Raw genomic sequence first — 20823 nt, 5'->3', positions numbered from 1 at the left:
CTGTTGATGCAATTGTCGACAATTATCTGAGTTTGGCCGGTGGTGGATCGAGAGAAATGTTGACGATAGCAGCAGCAGCGGCGACGCGGCAAAGCTGACTGGGTGGATATTGGACGAGATGATGGCCAGTAATGGAGACGATCTCGTTGCGACGAAGGCTTTACTCGAGACGATCAAAGAGGAGGTAGACAATCGCATAACATGCTATGCTAGCTAGCGATAGCGATTTAAAAGTATATATATGTATTGTTTAGCAATTTAAATGTGTATATGTATTGTTCATCATATGGACGATGATTTTCTATTTAGATTAGACATGTTTTGTCCACTTTTTATCTGTTTAGTTTTAATCGTGTTTGTTGGCTCTATAAAAATTGTTTAACCTAATAACTTAATTTTCTTTAACCTAACTCAAACAAGCCCCAAGTGTCTCAATTTAAAAGAATTAAGTGACCAAAATAAGTAGAATTGAAATTGTAACAATATCTATATTCAATTCTTGTCAAACAATTCAATAAAATAGACAAATTATGCAAAATAAATTATTTAAATTTTTAGAAAATAAATAAATACTATTTATATATATATATATATATATATATATATATATATATATATATATATATATATATTAGGAGTAACTAATAATATTTATAATTTTTTAATAATTAAATACGTTTTTTTTTATATTATTGTAATTTTAATTATTAAATTATTTCATTAACTAAAATATTAAAATACATATATTTATTTTTATTAAATTTTAAATATAGAATGTAATTTTATTTTTAGGTTTTTATAATAATTTATTAATCCACTAAATTATCTCAAATAACAATAATATCGGCATTAAAAATTGAATATCCAAGATTCTTTTAATAATTAAATTTATTAAAATTTTAATAATATAATTTTATCAAATAAGAAATTTTCTTACAAAATTCACAAAATCCAAAAATAACCCACCGTTAAATAATTATACTCTCTTGTTTTTTTAACCACTCAATTTATGGCTCAACAAATCACTATTCAGGTAATCCTACACTACCTCCAAGGTTGGAACCTTCTAAAAAAAGGAGTATGACATTATTGTTAGCTGGTCCGTCAACACAATGAAAGAGTTGGCAAAATGTACAAAGACAAAGGTTTATACTCTGAATAAGAACCCAAATTGTCAAGTTTATCAAGTCTGGAAGAAGAATCTAGACACAAAGCATGGTCAAAACTTAGCAAAAGAAAGTGAAAACAAAATCCCAAAAAATGGATAGATTTTCCTAGGTGCGTTCAAATCAAATGTGGAAAAACTCGAAAATCCCTTTGAGTTCAAGCTACCATCAGACGTGGAAGAAAAATGCGTTCGATCATGGGAACATGTGATAGTGGGTAATTATATTGGGAAAGAATCTGCCATTTTTGATGCCACCAAGGAAGAACTCATGAAGCAATGGGGAAAAAAAGTCTAATGAAGGTCACCTTTAACAGTCACGACATGTATTTCATGAAATTCAATCAAGAGACTTATTTGAGAAAATTTTAGAGTTGAGACATACACACGTGGGGAAAGAATGTATGAAGCTCGAAAAATAGAAGGAGGGTACGAGGTATGACAGTATTCCAAAAGAAACAGTGCAAATCTGGTTCAAGTTGCGAAATATCCCTCCCCACATGTACAACACGGAAGCCTTAAGCCATTTTGCTAGCCTTCTAGGAAATCCGCTATACATGGACAAAATCACTAAGGAAAACTAAAATCTCACATATGCTAGGATGAGCGTTGAAGTTCAACCTCAACCTAGAAGCGTTCTCCCCAACGAAATTACAGTGGTTGATCGAAAGAGAAATGCTACCAAGATGGGCATACACTATGAATGGCGACCGTACAGATGTGTGAACTGCAATAACTTTAAACACTCTATAATGAGATGCCCTAAATTAATGGTCAACCAGAAAGCAAACCAGGAACAACAAATGCAGAATGGAGAAGCCAAGCAACAAAAGGTTCCTAGTACAAATGAAACAATTGTGGAAAAACAAGCAACAAAAGAAAGCAATGCCAAAGGGAAAGATGTTCAGAATTCGGATGAAGAAACAAATGAAATCAAACTCATGAAGAGGGAAGTAAGAAAAGAAAGGAAATTGATGAAACAGAGGATTCTGAAGAAGATAAACCTAAATGTAAGGAAGAGGAAGATGTAGGAGATGAAAGAAAAGATACAACAAAGGAGAAGGAAACTAAGGTTGTTGATCCTCAAACACGGAAATTGAATTAGAGAAAAGTAGTGACAAAAACCTTAAAATCCTAAAAAAGAATACATTTTACTATGTTAGTACGGGTTCATATAGAGGAAGATTAAACAATAAGAGCAGACAGACATCATCATCTGCTTCAATTCAATCTCCTTTCATGAAGAACGCGAGAAGATTGGGACGTGGAAGAAGACAATATGGTCAAAAGGCGGATATGGAGACAACATAGGTTGTGATATCTAGATTGTAGTCTTTATTCATTTTAATCTGTGTTTTGTAATGTGATTTAACTGTCACCATTTAGAAACTTTTGGGTCTTTTGTTTGTCATCTTACAATCAAAACTAGAGTTTGTCTAGTTTTGATTATTGACCCCTCCCACTTCTGAGCTTTTTAATGAAAATGGTGTTAAACCGTTTTCCCCAAACAAAAATTATTCTAAATAATTTTTAATAGAAAATTATATTATATTTTAGATACAGATGTTACAATGCTTAATTAAATAATACTGTATATAAATGTTTATATTACAACGTTTAACACTATAAACAAATATCTAATTAGGTTATTCTGTAATCTTGATGAGAATAAAACCGAGTTGACTACCGACCATAAAAGACCACACCTGTATTCCTTGACTTTCCTCGAGATTGTTGAGATAGACAACTTGTTTCCATATAGTTTTAGGTTGATAAACTTGACTCCCCATGATCCGTTTTATTATCCATATTGTCTTGATTGTGTTTATTGGCTCTATAAGAATTGTTTCAATCGTCTCATTATTGTCTATTAACAATTGATCATGATCATTTAGAAAGTTTACATTAATTAATTGTTTGATCGGTAACGAAAGCTTGCAATTTATATGGCAAACATCCATGGCCGTGGCAAAAAGTACTTTTTGAGAAACTAATTTTATAGAACCAACTAAATTTCCCAATTTTTCTATTCTATTGGAAATCTTTATTTCAAGCTGGTTTTTTTTTCTCATCGGATAAAGTAATCTTTTTAATCACTTTTCTTTTCTACTCACACTTTTCATTATTATTTTTATGGGGAGAATATGAAAATATAGTTATAAAAGATATAATGAACAAATATTTATGGTTTTTTCTATTAAATTAAGAATAGATGATTATATTTTTAATAAAAATAAAAAAAGAAAATAACCATATATATATATATAATATAAAAACAGAAAAACATGGTATTTATCAAGTAATGTAAAAGAAGATTATTAATATTTATTAATTAGTTAATTATTTGGTTAACTAAAAAAAGAATTGAAAACTTTTCTTAAATGAGGCTATTTGCTTCTATTTAAATATTATTTTTGATATATATAAAATAATCGATAGGATTTAAGTAAATTTGTTTGTGTTTTTTATTTTATTTATATGTTTGATAAATATATAAATTTATTTTGAGTTTTTAATTGGTTAAATTATAATTAATTTTTATATTAAAATTTATGAAAATAAAATAAAATATTTTAATATTTAATTTATTAATTAATTGACAAGTTAATAAATTAAAAGGTGAAGATGAGACAGAGGAGAAAATCCGTTATCTCCTGCAAATTGAAAGCTATTTCTCAAAACCCAAGAATTTCTTCAAATTTTATATCTAAATATTAAATTATCGATATTTATGAATTTTAATTATTAAAATTAAAAATAATTATTTGAACTATAATTAATACAATAGTTTAAGAGACAAATAATTTTATCATGTTCTTAGTTTAATTTTTAATTAAAATTGTTTTGATTTAAATTTTAGAGTCGACAATAAATCATGATTGCAAAAAAAAATTATCAAATTGTATTATGATACATAACACAATTAAAATCAATAATATTATTATTTGTTTGTTAACCCTCCAATAACATTGATATTCTTCGTCATCACAGCAGTACTTAAGAGCTAATTTATTAATGGTGTCATGGGGGATTCCCCAAAACCGAATAAAATCGAATAAAGCGGAGATGGTATTACAAAAATCCCCAAAATAAAAACGGGGCGAGAATGGTAATTGCATTTCCCGTCCCGAACCGCCCCATTGTCATCCCTAGGGAGGAATATACTTGAAAAACATCAATCATTTTAAGGGTGTTAAAATTTAGAAATAAACACTAAACGAACCTTAGTCAAAATATTTGTTTGGAAACATCCCAGAAATATTTTTAAAGTCATTATCCAATCTCTCGTGACTTTTAAAAAATGGATTGGGTCCCAAAATTCAAAAAAAAAAATTGGGTTTTGAAAAGTGGAACCAAACAAGCCTTACATGGGTTTGATTTTATCGGTCGGGGTCCGAAGACCCTCCTTCTAGATCGAGGAGCCTCTCGATCGAGGTTTGAGATCCTCGGTTTAAGTACTGAAGTGCCTTAGTCGAGGAGAATAAACCTTTTAGTCCCGGGCTAGCTCTAAGCTAAGTTACTCGATTTTGTGTTCGGTAACTCTCGGTTCGAAGTTTGGGATTATCGGTCCCAAGGTTAAACCTCTCGGTCTTGTGTGTGGGATTCTCGGTCCAAAGGTTAGACCTCTCGTTCCTGGGTTTCGGGAGTCTCGGTCGCAGACTCAAACCTCTCGGTCCTAAATTTGGAATTATCGATCCCACGGTTAGACCTTTTGGTCCAAGGTCTCGAGATTCTCGGTCCCGGACTCAGACCTCTCGGTTCTAGGGTCGGACTCCTCGGTCCTAGATAAAAATCTTCGGTCGGACCTCTCGGTCATAGGTCTCGGCCATGACCGAAGATGCTCGTTCGGACCTCTCAGTCCCCGGTCAGATCTCTCAGTATTTAAGAACACAAAATGCAGGTTTTGTAATTCTTAATGTTGGGCTCGGATTCCTTGATCTGAGGTTTGGGTAGCTTCACAAAGCTTCCAAAACATGTTGATCATCATCTCAAGGTATCAATCGACTTTGATAATGATCAATTTGTTCAAAATAGTTTGTGATCAAAATTTGGGTTTTTTTATTATTATTATTTTAAAGTGTAAGGAGCTATCTAATAGATTCCTTATACTGCATATACTTGATTGATACAAAAAAAAGAACACTAACTGTTCAATTTGACCAATTTAAGAACTTAAAATTTTCATTTATTTTGAAATTTTTGATTTTATTCAAACATGATTCAAACAGTTGCCCAACATGTTTACAATTATGTTGGGAAGTTTTTTGGGATGTGATTTAACATAATTAATCCAAGAATAGTAAATTCGTTTTTTATTTATTTTACAAAATTCAAAATTGGGTTTTTGTTTATTAGATTGATTGATCGGTATTATCCTATCCAGATAGTTTCTAAATGATCTTAGGATCGATTTCTATCCATAAAACACCATGAAAAAGTAAGCATACAAGCTTTTGTAATTTGAAATATTAAAATTTCAATTTCAAACTGTAAATGTGAATTAGAGGATGATTGGAACCTTATCAAGGATTGGAGAACACTTCTTGATCCTTAAGGAAGTTTTAGAGATGCCCAAATCCAAGCTTAAAGGTTTCAAACATAAAATTTGAAAAATCTGAAAGCTTTAAGCTTTTATGGCAGATTTTTGATTTTCTTCGATTTGAAGGTGGAGGGTGTGTTCCTTGGCTTCGAAATGACTTAGGAGAAGATATTTATAACATTCTTAAGTCGGCCGTGAGCTTCAAATGGAATGAATCAGCCAAAAGTAATTAATGATGTTTTGGCTGTTCTTCCGGCCACATGAAGATATAGGGATGAATCATCCCTATAATTGTAAGAGAATTGATTACCGTGGTAGGGTGATTATTTCAACCTTTAAATCAGCCGAAATGGTTGATCGTAAGTTGAGTTCCCAAAAAGAGAATTCGAAGACGGATCTTCGAGCATATCCACTCCGGTGTTGCAATGAAGACGAATGTGGCGTTCCGTTGGCGTTCAATCTAGCGTCGTTGGCGCCTTAGTTGTGTGTTAGCGATTCAGCTAACGATCGTTTGCCAATCCACTACGACTCGGACACGAGCTGCTTTGGCTACAATCGGCTACGCGAAGCACTCTAGTGCGTTGGATGTGATTCCATCGTTCATCCAATGGACGTGGTTCCTGTTGTAGCCAATTCTACCGATTTCGTCCACATAGGACCACATATTCATATTTTTAATTAAATCCTTAATGGTTTATTTGAAATTGATTATTATTTCACCCTTTTGATTTTAATTTTTTATTTTTTAAATACAAAAAATATTAAAATAAATACAGCAAATATTTACCAATTTATTTTATTTTATTTTTGTATATTTTAAAGGTTTAAATAAATAATTTAATTTAGATGAAATGAATACAACAATTCATCCAAAATTATTTATTTTTGTCTTTTAATTTTTCTAAAAATATTTTGAGATAATATGAGTAAAATATTTATCCCAAATAATTTTTTTGGCCTTAACCCTTAATTAATTTGATTAATTATTACAATAATTAATCATAATTTATTGTTTAAAATAGGTTTTTGGCCATGAGGTTAATTATTTTGATTTTATTTATTTAATAATAAATCAAAATAATTATTTTAATATTATAAATTGAATTTTCGATTTTTAGTGCTTACAATATTTAATCATCAAATTCAAAAACTAGACAACATATAAACTTATGAAAACTAAAATATAAAAGTTTCAATTTTAATCTAGAAGTATGAATTAAAGGATGATTAAAACTTTACCAAAGATTGGAGAACACTTTTTAGACTTTAGGAAAGCTTTTGGGATGCTGGATCCAAACTTTAAAGCCTTATACAAAATTTTCGGAAAATCAAAGTTTTGAGCTTTAATGACGGATTTTCGATTATTTTATTCAGGGCTTGAGATGTTATCTCTCGCTTTCGAAAGTATTGAGGGAGGTTATTTATAGTCTCTCTAAGTTAATGAAGACTTCAAGTGGATTGAATCAGCCAAAAACTATTAATGGCGTTTGGGTTGTTTATGAATTAACTTGAAGATATAGGCACTAATTGTACTTATAGATGTAGGGGAAATGATCATTGTGGTAGGGTGATCATTTCACCTTTTGAGCGGAGTCAATCCGTCCAGAAATAAAGAAATTTCATCTTTGACAAATCAAAGATGGCTACAGATGGTTATCCATTCGGCGTCGCGTTTGAGGAAATAACTGGAGGATGAAACAACGTCGTTTTGTGCATAGACGCAGACGCGGAGCGTTCTGTCCGTTTTGTTGCGTTCTGGCTGACGAAGCTAACGTCCAAGTTAGCTGATCGGGTAAGGCGTAGACGCGCATTCCCTTCGTTGCATCGGGTTACACGGCCAGCCTAGGAGCGTTGGGATGATAATACAACGCTCATCCGATGACTCTGGTCCTTGCTACAGCCGAATTTTATAATTTCGGCTACACATGATTATATATAAATATATTTTTTTATTAAATCCTTAAGGGTTTGTTTGAAATTGATTTTTCTCACTATTTTGACTTTAATTTTGATATCTTTAAATACACATAATATTAAAATAAATATGAGAAATATTTTCCAATTTATTTTATTTTATATTGTATTTTTTAAGGTTAAATAAATAATTTTTAAGGATGAAATGGTACAACTTTTCATTCTAAATTATTTAATTTTGCTCCTTTAATTTTTCTAAAATTATTTTTAGATAAAATGAGTATAACATTTATTCCAAATATTTTTTTTTATTTTGGCATTTACCCTTAATTAATTAGATTAATTATCATAATAATTCATCCTAATTAATTATTTTAATTGAGTTTTTGGTCATGGGTTAATTATTTTGATTTTATTTATTTTAAAATAAATCAAACTATTGGCTGAATGAGATGCCACTTCTTCTGGTTACCCTACCAATCACAACGCTGCTGATGCCGATGAAGATGCCTTCAATCCAACTATTGTATCGACCAATCACATGGTTGGTCCATCAACCCATTTTCCAACCAGCCATTACGCCCCTCCCCTGACCAGTCATGCAACCTCCACCTTGATCGGCCCGACTGTTGTCAATTAAACCAGCAGTGTTGCTCCTTTGACAGGTCATGTCGCTGCCACCCTAATCGGTCACGATGTTGTTCTTCCAGTCGGGCTCACTTTAACCAATTCAGCATGTCACAACATCTCCACCCTGACCACTCAAATCCCCGGAAAATCGTGGACGATGGACCAAATGAATCGTAAATTTGGCGGGTATTCGGAATCAAATTTTCAAGTCCCTCGCCTAGTTCCAAAGGCATGAACTTGTCATGACCAATGAAAGGAGCGAGAAAATCATTTTTCAATTCAAAATCCGATTCGAGAAAGATTGGAATTTATTCGACAAAACCGAATACGAGGAAATCGTTCAGTGGTCAGTTAGTTTCATGAGAGAGTTCTACAAGTGCCCCAAAACCTATGCCTCCACACAAACCGAACATGGCAAACTAACAAGGTTTGGGTCTAAAACGGGATAGCTAATGGAAGCAAGCTCAATGTGGATCCTAGCCTTAAAATCAAAACGCTCGAACACCCGTTCCAAATCCAACTCCCCTTGGAAATTGAAGAGGGGTGCGTCAACGATTGGAAGCGAGTTGTCGTCGGTCACTTTATGTGCACCCACAAGACCCCATTCTGAGCAATAAAAACCGCCCTTTTCCAACAATGGAGCGATAAGGGACTCAAAAAAGTCAAAGTCAATGACTTTGTCTATTTCTTCCTCACTTTTGGAACGGAGCCCGAAGCCCAAGGCATTGCAGACTCAGATTTCACCTTCATGTTTAGCTTATGCTTCAAGCTTACCAAATGGAATGAAAAAATAGACATTAATAACAAACCTCCACAATCTGAACAAGTGTGGGTGAGACTGAGAAACATCCCACCGCACCTTTGTAATGCCAAAGCACTTGCCTACCTCGCTGGACTCATTGGAAAGTCGCTTAAGCTCTATCATGACTTTGACTCGTTTGAACGGGTCATATTTGCCTGTATTTGCATTGAGATCGACTTAACGAATGCAAAACTAGAAAAATTTGAGCTTAGATGCTGAATGGATCAAACATGACCACCATTGAGGTCATGTACGAGCAGCTGAAAAAAGATGACGGGGAAAAGAAAAAAAAGTTTGTGGCTACCCCCGAACAAGAGAATGTCAAGGTGGTCAAGAAATCATATATCGATGTCCTCAAGGTAAATGAAAGCCACAACGAACACGTGAATGAGAACCAAATTGATCTCGATCCCACCAAGCCTGAAACTGAGGTCCTTTTCCCACTAATTAGGTTCAAAACCCCCGACATTGACGTGGATGATAGCGAAAGCCAGAGCATCTCGAAAACCATGAGCTCCGAAACCGTCGCAACGTTGTCAAAGAAACCACCTCAAGGGAAATAACTCATACGCTCAACTCCAAACTCAAACTCAAAAGGAAAAAAGTGACAAGAGAAGCTAGCGAGACGAAGAAGTCGGTACTCTATTTGGAAATATATCTCAAAAAGACCTAAGGGTGACAAGAAAGAAGGAAAGAAAGAACAAGGCAAAGATAAGAGAGACGAGTCCGAAGAAATCAACCCCTATCGTTTTGTTTTAGTTGATTGATTGTTAGTTTTATCCATTATTCACTTTTGTATTTTGATATCATGTTTGTGTGCATTTTTTAGGCCAACTGTGGATTCATCATAGTCATCATGTGTTGATTTTGAACAAACTGTTGTAGGCTCAATTTCAGCTCTTGTACTCTTTATTTCGGGTCTTTTTTAATTAATAGCGTAAGCCCATTTCTAAAAAAAAACATTAAACTAATTATTTTAATATTATAAATTATGGTGTAGGTTTTTAGTTATTACCATATATTATATTATATATATATATATATATATATAAATAAAGATTATTCATGAGAAACTTATTTTTTTGAATGGATTGTATATGAAAAGAGAAATTATTAATATTTATAGATTTTTAATAATTTAATTAAAAATAAATTATTAAAAAATTTAGAAGATAAATAAATACTATTTATATATAAGGAGTAACGATTAATATTTATAAATTTTTAATAATTAAATTAAAATAATTATTTAAATTCTTTTTCATATTATTGTCATTTTAATCATTAAATTATTTCATTAACTAAAATATTAAAAAAATATATATTATTTTTGTTAAAATTTAAATAGATTGTCATTTTTTTTAGGTTTTTATAATAATTTTATTAATCCACTAATATATCTCGAATAACAATAATATTAGTTAAACCTAAATATTTGGAATGTCATGATTTTAGATCCATTCTTATTTTAAAAAAATAAAATATTGAAGGTTTTTCCAAATAATTAAATTAATTAAAATTTTAAATAATATAACTATATCAAATCGGATTATTTTTTTTTTTTTTTACAAAATTCAATCTAAAAATCCAAAAATAACCCACCATTAAATAATTATTCTCTTGTTTTTTAACCACACTTTTATAGACTAAAACACTAAAATATATTATTTTACTTTTATAAAATTAAAATTAAAAATACAAAATGATCGACATTATAACAATTGATCAACTATTAAAAAGACAAATAATATGTTTTTCCATCAATTTTTTTATAACTCAATAAAATCCCCTCAAATAACCAACATCAAACAAGGCCTGAGTGACATGGAGAGATATTAGTGTTTGTTGATGAATTATTTGTTTATTTAAGTGTAGCGAAAAAGTTATTATTCATTAAAAAAATATGTAATTACCTAAACTTAAGTAAAAAAGAAAATTATGGTTTGTTATGCATAAGTCAGGTATTTATTTTACTTAAAACAAATTTGATTTATTAAAATGAATATGTTATTTATACAATATACTATTATTTTAAAATTTTAGCCAAGTATGTTTTTAACCCATATTAACTATGGAATTCCAACAAATTTGAATTGTTTCACCCAAAATATATTAGTTATATTATTGTAAATATTTTAAAGAGCATTATATTCAATATAGAGTATACATATAAATGCTATAATGCTTAATTAAAGAATAATGTATATAAATGTTAATGGTTTCATATAGATATAGATATTATAATGCTTAATACCATATACAACCTTATATATTCTTAAATAATATTATATATAAATATTTATCGTAACACTTAATCATACTAAAATAAAGTATAGAGAATCAACTAAAACAATAAAAATATATAACTAGACTATTCGGACTAAAACAATAAAAATATCTAACTAGACTATTCGGTAATATTGATGAGAGCAAAACCGAGTTGACTATCAACCATAAATGACCACACTTGTAGTCCTTGCCTTTCTTGGAGATTGTTGAGACGAACAACTTGATTCCATGTGGTTTTTAGATGATAAACTTGACTACCCATCGTCCGCTTTATTATCTGTATCGTCTTGATCGTGTTCGTTGGCTCTATAAGAATTATTTCAATCGTCTCATTATTGTCTATCAACAATTGATCACGATCATTTAGAAAGTTTTTATTAATTAATTGGGTGACTGGCATCGAAAATCTACAATTTTGATGGCAAACATCCGTGGCGAAAAGTATTTTTTGAAAAATTAATTTGATAGAATCAACCGTTCCTCCCAATTCTACTATTTGATTGCGAATCTCTATTGGAAGCTGAGTTTTTTTTCACGTCGGGTAAAGTAATCTTTTTAATCATCTTCTTTTTCTTCTCATTCTTTTCATTATTCTTTCTCTCGCTCTCTACTTTCTCGTTCTTCTCCTTATTATTTTTCTTGTCCGCTTCATTCTCGTTCTTCTTCTTCTTATTTCCCTTGTCCACCTCTTGACATTCAGACGTTGGCACAAATTCAAGAAGGTCAATAGTACCGTTAGGGGAATGTCGGGGATATATTGACTTCCTTTGTCGTTTCCGAAAACTAGTTGCTGACGAAGTAATATTCGTCAATGCAATAGGAGAGTGGGTAGAAGAAACATTCATCTTCTTCGTTATAAAAAATATGTTAAAGAAAATGTGAGTGAGATGGGTGAAATTAATTTGTAATAATATGTATATATATATATATATAGTAAAAGTCTTCGACCTTGATTTTCTTTTCCTTACAAATTTTTGAGAAAATTATGTAGAAAATATAGGGAGGATATGAAAATATAGTTATAAAAGATATATAATGAACAAATATTTATGGGTTTTTTCTATTAAATTAAGAATAACTGATTATATTTTTAATAAAAATAAATAAAGAGAATAACTATATATATATATATAATATAAAAACAGAAAATCATGGCATATATTACGTAATGTAAAAGAAGATTATTAATATTTATAAATTAGTTAATTATTTGGTTAACTATTGGAATTGAAAACTTTTGGTTTACTTTGTTTCAACTATAATATTATTTTTGATATATATGATAATATATTCAAGTAAATTTGTTTGTGTTTTTATTCTTTTGTTTATGTTTGATGAACATATAAGTTTATTTTTGAGTTTTTAATTGATTAAATTATAATGAATTTTTAAATTTAAAATTTATAAAAATGAAATAACATATTTTAATATTTAATTTATCAATTAATTGATAATTTAATAAATTAAAAAGTGAAAATGAGACAGTAAAGAGAGGAGAAAACCGTTATCTCCTACAAATTAAAAACTATTACTCAAAACCTGCAAGAATCTCTTCCATATTTTTCTTCAATTTATAATTCTTACACAGTCACGTGTCAACAAATTATTTCAAAAATATTTATATACGAGATTAAAATAAATAATTAGTTTTTGATCGATTTTAAATAAAAAGTACAAATCAAATAAAATAGATTTCAAATACAAATAAGATAAATAATAATACATATCATAATTAGAATTTTTTTTTTTTTTAAATAATAATAGCCAAAACGCCGGTTGATTTGTAAATAAATAAAATGTTGGAAGATCTCCTGAATCAAACGGCCGAGATTTGGTTCTGATTCTCTGTTGGATGATCAGCGGCCCTCCACAGCTTACAATCCAGTTGAAAGGTGAAATTCCAGATTTGGCCTAGTTTCGGGCGGGATATCCTTGAATGAAATGTCTAATTATAAGTATTAAAAGTAGAAGTTAGGATTTGGGCTATTAAAAAAAGGGTTTCTTGATCAACTGATCGAAGAAATCGCGACGACAGACAGACAGGTATCTTCAAATCTTCAAATTTATAATAGGGTTTCTTGCTTTGTTGTTGAATGATTCTATTGATCTCGTTCGGTTTGTATTGTTTTCTGGTTTATTCTCTAATGAATAATGTGTAATTGTCTCATAGTGATGACGAAGGAAGGAGACGATGAACAAATGTGATAAAAGAGAGAACAACCCTGGCAAGGGAAAAAAGAAGATCGAGATAGAAAGAATTGAGAATAAGAAACAGAAGTCGGTGGCGACGGCACATCTGTTGATGCAATTGTCGACAATTATCTGAGTTTGGCCGGTGGTGGATCGAAGAGAAATGTTGACGATAGCAGCAGCAGCGGCGACGCGGCAAAGCTGACTGGGTGGATATTGGACGAGATGATGGCCAGTAATGGAGACGATCTCGTTGCGACGAAGGCTTTACTCGAGACGATCAAAGAGGAGGTAGACAATCGCATAACATGCTATGCTATGCTAGCTAGCGATAGCGATTTAAAAGTATATATATGTATTGTTTAGCAATTTAAATGTGTATATGTATTGTTCATCATATGGACGATGATTTTCTATTTAGATTAGACATGTTTTGTCCACTTTTTTATCTGTTTAGTTTTAATCGTGTTTGTTGGCTCTATAAAAATTGTTTAACCTAATAACCTAATTTTCTTTAACCTAACACAAACAAGCCCCAAGTGTCTCAATTTAAAAGAATTAAGTGACCAAAATAAGTAGAATTGAAATTGTAACAATATCTATATTCAATTCTTGTCAAACAATTCAATAAAATAGACAAATTATGCAAATTCTTTAGTTAAACTAATAGTTCATTGGTTATTTCATTACAACATTTGTGAATCCATCATATAATATTATTAATATATTTATTTTTAGATTTTTTTTAAATAATTTGATATAAATGTAACTATAATCGATAATTTTTTTTTATTTTTACTCAAGTAGGAAATTGTAGTAAAAAAAAAATCTCAAAATAGAATGAAGTTGGATGATATATATGTTTATGATTTGATTATTCATGATAAACTTATTTTTGGAGAGAATTTAAGTACATGAAAAGAGAAAATATTAATATTTATAAATTTTTAATAATTAAATTAAAAATAAATTATTTAAATTTTTAGAAAATAAATAAATACTATTTATATATATATTAGGAGTAACTAATAATATTTATAAATTTTTAATAATTAAATACGTTTTTTTATATTATTGTAATTTTAATTATTAAATTATTTCATTAACTAAAATATTAAAATACATATATTTTATTTTTATTAAATATTAAATATAGAATGTAATTTTATTTTTAGGTTTTTATAATAATTTTATTAATCCACTCAATTATCTCAAATAACAATAATATCGGTTAAACCTAAATATTTGGAATGTCATGAATTTAGATCTTTCCTTACATTAAAAATTAAATATTGAAGATTCTTTTAATAATTAAATTTATTAAAATTTTAAATAATATAATTTTATCAAATAAGAAATTTTCTTACAAAATTCACAAAATCCAAAAATAACCCACCATTAAATAATTATACTCTCTTGTTTTTCTAACCACTCAATTTATGGACTAAAATACTAAAATATATTATTTTATTTTTGTAAAATTAAAAATAAAAATATAAAATGACATTATAACAATTCAACTATTAAAAACACAAATAATATGTTTTTAATCAAACTTTTTTTTAACTCAATAAAATCCCCTCAAATAACCAACATCAAACAAGTCCTAAGTGACATGGAGATATATGAATATTTGGAGTTATTTGTTTAATTAAGTGTAGAGAAAAAATGATTATTCATTAAAAAAAAATGTAACCTAAACTTAAGTAAAAAAAGAGATTTGTGGTTTGTTTATTAGAGCATGCATAAGTATTTTTTTTACTTAAAAGTAATTTGATTTACTAAGATGAATATGTTATTTATACAATATACAATTATTTTACAAGTTTAGCCAATTATGTTTATAACCCATACTATACTCATGGAATTCCAACAAATTTGAATGGTTGCACCCAAAATATATTAGTTAAATTATTCTAAAATCATTTTAAAAATGGTAAGGCACGATAGAAAAGCTCTAGAGATACGATAGGCACGATCGGAACGGTTGACACATCACAATCGACGACACAATCAACACGGTTGACACAACACAATCGACGGCACGATCGTCACGAATGACACAATTCGCAAAAATGGAACGATTGACATAGCCACAGAATCCCCTATTTCGCAAGCACTACTAGGGTTTCAATCGTACCGATCGCGCATCGTTGTATTCGCCGCGACACGAGCGGCACAGTCAATACCGCACGTCAAGATCGGCACAAACGACATGATCGCCACGAACGACACGATCGACAGTGTCGCGGAAACCCTGGTTGGATCATTCATAAGCGCCGCTAGGGTTTCAACCGTTCTAATCGTGCATCGCGATAAATGTCGTTGTTTGAATTCGTCTACTTTTGCCATTTCGAATCAAGAAACATGAAAACTTCTACAATAGAGAATCTTTCTTCTTTGTCAACCTTTGACTCAAGCCTGACCAATTATCTTAAACAAGCACATGAGGTATCAAATTCCTGCTCCACTCACCCAAAAAAAGTCCAGGATGCAGATAACCAACAGGAAGGAAATAGGGGCACATACCCCATTACGTCTCATAAAAACAAAGACACTCTAGATAAAGAAGGAAAAAATGGCACCCCTGAATTCGTGAGGAAGAGCATAAATGTCAACTCTGGAAAAGCTCCAGGTATGTCTTCTTCCACTATTGCATTCGATAATTCTGTTAAGATGAATGTCAACGGAGATAAGAGCAAAAATGAAATACATACTGATTGCCCAAAATAAACAAACTTTTTCAAATGAATTTGTTGCTAATTCTTTTGGGAATTAGAATCAATCTGATAAACTGGTAAGTCATAGAGGAAAAAGGAAATCAAAATAAAACAGAGGCGACTAATAAGAAGAAGGAAATTACAGAGGAACAAAAGGAAAACAGTGCTGGTCTAGAAAAAATCAGGGTTGGAAACAAATGTCAGAGTAATGCAGTAAATAAGAAAGTAGGGGAAATAGGGGAAACCGAAGAAAAGGCAAATGGAAGGTTAGTTTTAATGAGAGGACAAACCTCAAAGGGTTGAGAAACCAAATTTTAAGGATGTTGATGCAAGCTAAGAATGGAGAAATGATTCACAACAAAGAAACGGCTCAACAAATCACTATTCAGGTAAACCTGCACTACCTCCAAGATTGGAACCTTCTAAAAAAAAGAGGAATATGACATTATTGTTAGCTGGTCCGTCAACACAATGAAAGAGTTGGCAAAATATACCAAGACAAAGGTTTATACTCTGAAGAAGAACCCAAATTGTCAAGTTTATCAAGTTTGGAAGAAGAATCCAGACACAAAGCATGGTCAAACTTAGCAAAAGAAAGTGAAAACAAAATCCAAAAAAATGGATAGATTTTCCTGGGTGCGTTCAAATCAAAGGTGGAAAAACTCGAAAATCCCTTTGAGTTCAAGCTACCATCAGACGTGGAAGAAAAATGCGTTCGATCATGGGAACATGTGATAGTGGGTAATTATATTGGGAAAGAATCTGCCACTTTTGATGCCACCAAGGAAGAACTCATGAAGCAATGGAGAAAAAAGTCTAATGAAGGTCACCTTTAACAATCACGACATGTATTTCATGAAACTCAATCAAGAGACTTATCTTAAGAAAATTTTAGAGTTGGGACATACACACGTGGGGAAAGAATGTATGAAGCTCGAAAAATGGAAGGAGGGTACGAGGTATGACAATATTCCAAAAGAAATAGTGCAAATCTGGTTCAAGTTGCGAAATATCCCTCCCCACATGTACAATGCGGAAGCCTTAAGCCATTTCGCTAGCCTTCTAGGAAACCCTTTATACATGGACAAAATCACTAAGGAAAACGAAAATCTCACATATGCTAGGATGAGCGTTGAAGTTCAACCTAGAAGTGTTCTCCCCAACGAAATTACAGTGGTTGATCGAAAGGGAAATGCTACCAAGATGGGCATACACTATGAATGGCGACCATACAAATGTGTGAACTGCAATACCTTTAAACATTCTATAATGAGATGCCATAAATTAATGGCCAACCATAAAGTAAACCAGGGAACAACAAATGCAGAATGGAGAAGCCAAGCAACAAAAGGTTCCTAGTACAAATGAAACAGTTGTGGAAAAACAAGCAGCAAAAGAAAGCAATGCCAAAGGGAAATATGTTCAGAATTCGGATGAATGAACAAAAGGAAATCAAACTCAAGAAGAGGGAAGTAAGAAAGGAAAGGAAATTGATGAAACAGGGGATTCTGAAGAAGATAAACATAAATGTAAGGAAGTGGAAAATGCAGAAGATGAAAGCAAAGATACAACAGAGGAGAAGGAAACTAAGGTTGTTGATCCTCAAACATGGAAAACTGAATTAGAGAAAAGTAGTGACAAAAACCTTGAAATCCTGAAAAAGAATACATTTTACTATGTTAGTACGAGTTCATATAGAGGAAGATTAAACAATAAGAGCAGACAGATATCATCATCTGCTTCAATTCAATCTCATTTCATGAAGAACGCGAGAAGATTGGGACATGGAAGAAGGCAATATGGTTAAAAGGCGGATATGGAGACAACATAAGTTGTGATATCTAGATTGTAGTCTTTATTCATTTTAATCTGTGTTTTGTAATGTGATTTGACTGTCACCATTTAGAAATTTTTGGGTCTTTTGTTTGTCATCTTACAATCAAAACTAGGGTTTGTCTAGTTTTGATTATTGACCCCTCCCACTTTTGGGCTTTTTAATGAAAATGGTGTTAAACCGTTTTCCCAAAAAAAAATTATTCTAAATAATTTTTAATAGAGAATTATATTATATTTTAGATACAGATGTTACAATGCTTAATTAAATAATACTGTATATAAATGTTTATATTACAACGCAAAACCGAGTTGACTACCGACCATAAAAGACCACACATGTATTCCTTGACTTTGCTCGAGATTGTTGAGATAAATAACTTGTTTCCATGTAGTTTTAGGTTGATAAACTTGACTACCCATGATCCGTTTTATTATCCATATTGTCTTGATCGTGTTCGTTGGCTCTATAAGAATTGTTTCAATCGTCTCATTATTGTCTATGATCATTTAGAAAGTTTGCGTGTTCGTTGGCTCTATAAGAATTGTTTCAATCATCTCATTATTGTCTATGATCATTTAGAATGTTTTCATTAATTAATTGTTTGACCGGTAACGAAAGTCTGCAATTTATATGGCAAACATCCGTGGCAAAAAGTACTTTTTGAGAAACTAATTTTATAGAACCAACTAAATTTCTCAATTTTTCTATTTTATTGCGAATCTTTATTGGAAGCTGGGTTTTTTTCTCATCGGATAAAGAGATATTTTTAATCACTTTTTTTTTCTACTCATTCTTTTCATTATTATTTTATGGGGGGAGAATGTGAAAATATAATTATAAAAGATATAATGAACAAATATTTATAGTTTTTTCTATTAAATTAAGAATAGCTGATTATATTTTTAATAAAAATAAATATATATATATATAAGAGGAGTGATAGGAAAGCTAATTTGAGAGAGGGAATGGAGGATGTGTCATTACATCACTCATTGGAAAAATGATAAAATGTGAAGAGAGAGAAGAGAGATAAATTTTGTTATTTTTTTGACTAATCAAATTGCGTCACATCATTCCTTCTCCCATTTTCCTCCCTCAAATTCCCTCTCCCATTCATTTCTCATATATATATATATATATTAACAGAAAAACATGGCATTTATTACGTAATGTAAAAGAAGATTATTAATATTTATCAATTAGTTAATTATTTGGTTAACTAAAGAATTGAAAACTTTTTCTTAAATGAGGCTATTTGCTTCTATTTAAATATTATTTTTGATATATATAAAATAATCGATAAGATGTAAGTAAATTTGTTTGTGTTTTTATTTTTATTTTTATGTTTATGTTGGATAAATATATAAATTTATTTTGAGTTTTTAATTGGTTAAATTATAATTAATTTTTATATTAAAATTTGTAAAAATAAAATAAAATATTTTAATATTTAATTTATTAATTAATTGATAAGTTAATAAATTAAAAAGTGAAGATGAGACAGAGAGGAGAAAATCCGTTATCTCCTACAAATTGAAAGTTATTTTTCAAAACCCAAGAATTTCTTCAAAATTTATATCTAAATATTAAATTATCGATATTTATGGATTTTAATTATTAAAATTAAAAATAATTATTTGAACTATAATTAATACAATAGTTTAAGAGACAAATAATTTTATCATGTTATTAGTTTAATTTTTAATTAAAATTGTTTTGATTTAAATTTTAGAGTTGACAATAAATCATGATTGAAAAAAAAAAAATCAAATTGTATTATGATACCTAACATAATCAAAATCAATAATATTATTATTTGCTTGTAAACCTCCAATAACATCGATATTCTTCGTCATCGTAGCAGTACTTTAGAGCTATTTTATTAATGGTGCCATGTGGGATTCCCCGAAACCGAATAAAATCGAAAAAGCAGAGATGGTATTAAAAAAATCCCCGAAATAAAAACGGGCGAGAATGGTAAATACATTTCCAACTCCGAATCGCCCAATTGTCATCCCTAGGGAGGAGTATACTTGAAAAACATCAATCATTTTAAGGGTATTAAAGTTTAGAAATTAACACCAAACGAACCTTAGTCAAAATATTTGTTGGGGAAACATTCCAGAAATATTTTTAAAGTCATTATCCAATCTCTCGTGACTTTTAAAAAATGGATTGGGGTCCCAAAATTAAAAAAAGGGTTTTGAAAAGTTGAACCAAACAAGTCTTACATGGGTTTGATTTTATCGGTTAGGGTCCAAAGACCCTCGTTCGAGGTCGAGGAGCCTCTCGATCGAGGTTTGGGATCCTCGGTCTAAGTACTGAAGTGCCTCGGTCGAGGAGAATACACCTTTCAATCACGTGTTAGCTCTAAGCTAAGTTACTCGGTTTTGGGTTCGGCAGCTCTCGGTTCAAAGTTTGGGATTATCGGTGCCAAGGTTAGACCTCTCGGTCTTAGGTGTGGGATTCTCGGTCCAAAGGTTAGACCTCTCGTTCCTGGGTCTCGGGAGTCTCGGTCGCAGACTCAAACCTCTCGGTCCAAAATTTGGGATTATCAATCCCACGGTTAGACCTCTTAGTCCTAGATTTCGAGATTCTCGGTCCCGGACTTAGACCTCTCGGTTCTAGGGTCGGACTCCTCGGTCCTAGATAAAAATCTTCGTTCGAACCTCTCGGTCATAGGTCTCGGCCATGACCGAAGATGCTCGGTCGGACCTCTCGGTCCCCGGTCAGATC

At 30.9% G+C, this 20823-nt stretch overlaps 1 protein-coding gene across 1 annotated transcript; it reads left to right on the top strand.

Moving 5' to 3' along the window:
* Window positions 1-17096: 17096 nt before the first annotated feature.
* LOC124934654 lies at window positions 17097-18057 on the top strand. Its single transcript, XM_047475175.1, has 2 exons — window positions 17097-17601; window positions 17699-18057. Exons 1-2 carry the CDS (start codon window positions 17097-17099, stop codon window positions 18055-18057), a joined length of 864 nt encoding a protein of 287 aa, XP_047331131.1.
* Window positions 18058-20823: the final 2766 nt, after the last annotated feature.

Source organism: Impatiens glandulifera, chromosome 4 (genome assembly GCF_907164915.1).
Source record: "Impatiens glandulifera chromosome 4, dImpGla2.1, whole genome shotgun sequence".
NCBI classification, from domain to species: domain Eukaryota; kingdom Viridiplantae; phylum Streptophyta; class Magnoliopsida; order Ericales; family Balsaminaceae; genus Impatiens; species Impatiens glandulifera.
The sequence above is the reverse complement of the archived record's forward strand: the minus strand, read 5'-3'. Positions and strand labels throughout refer to the sequence as shown.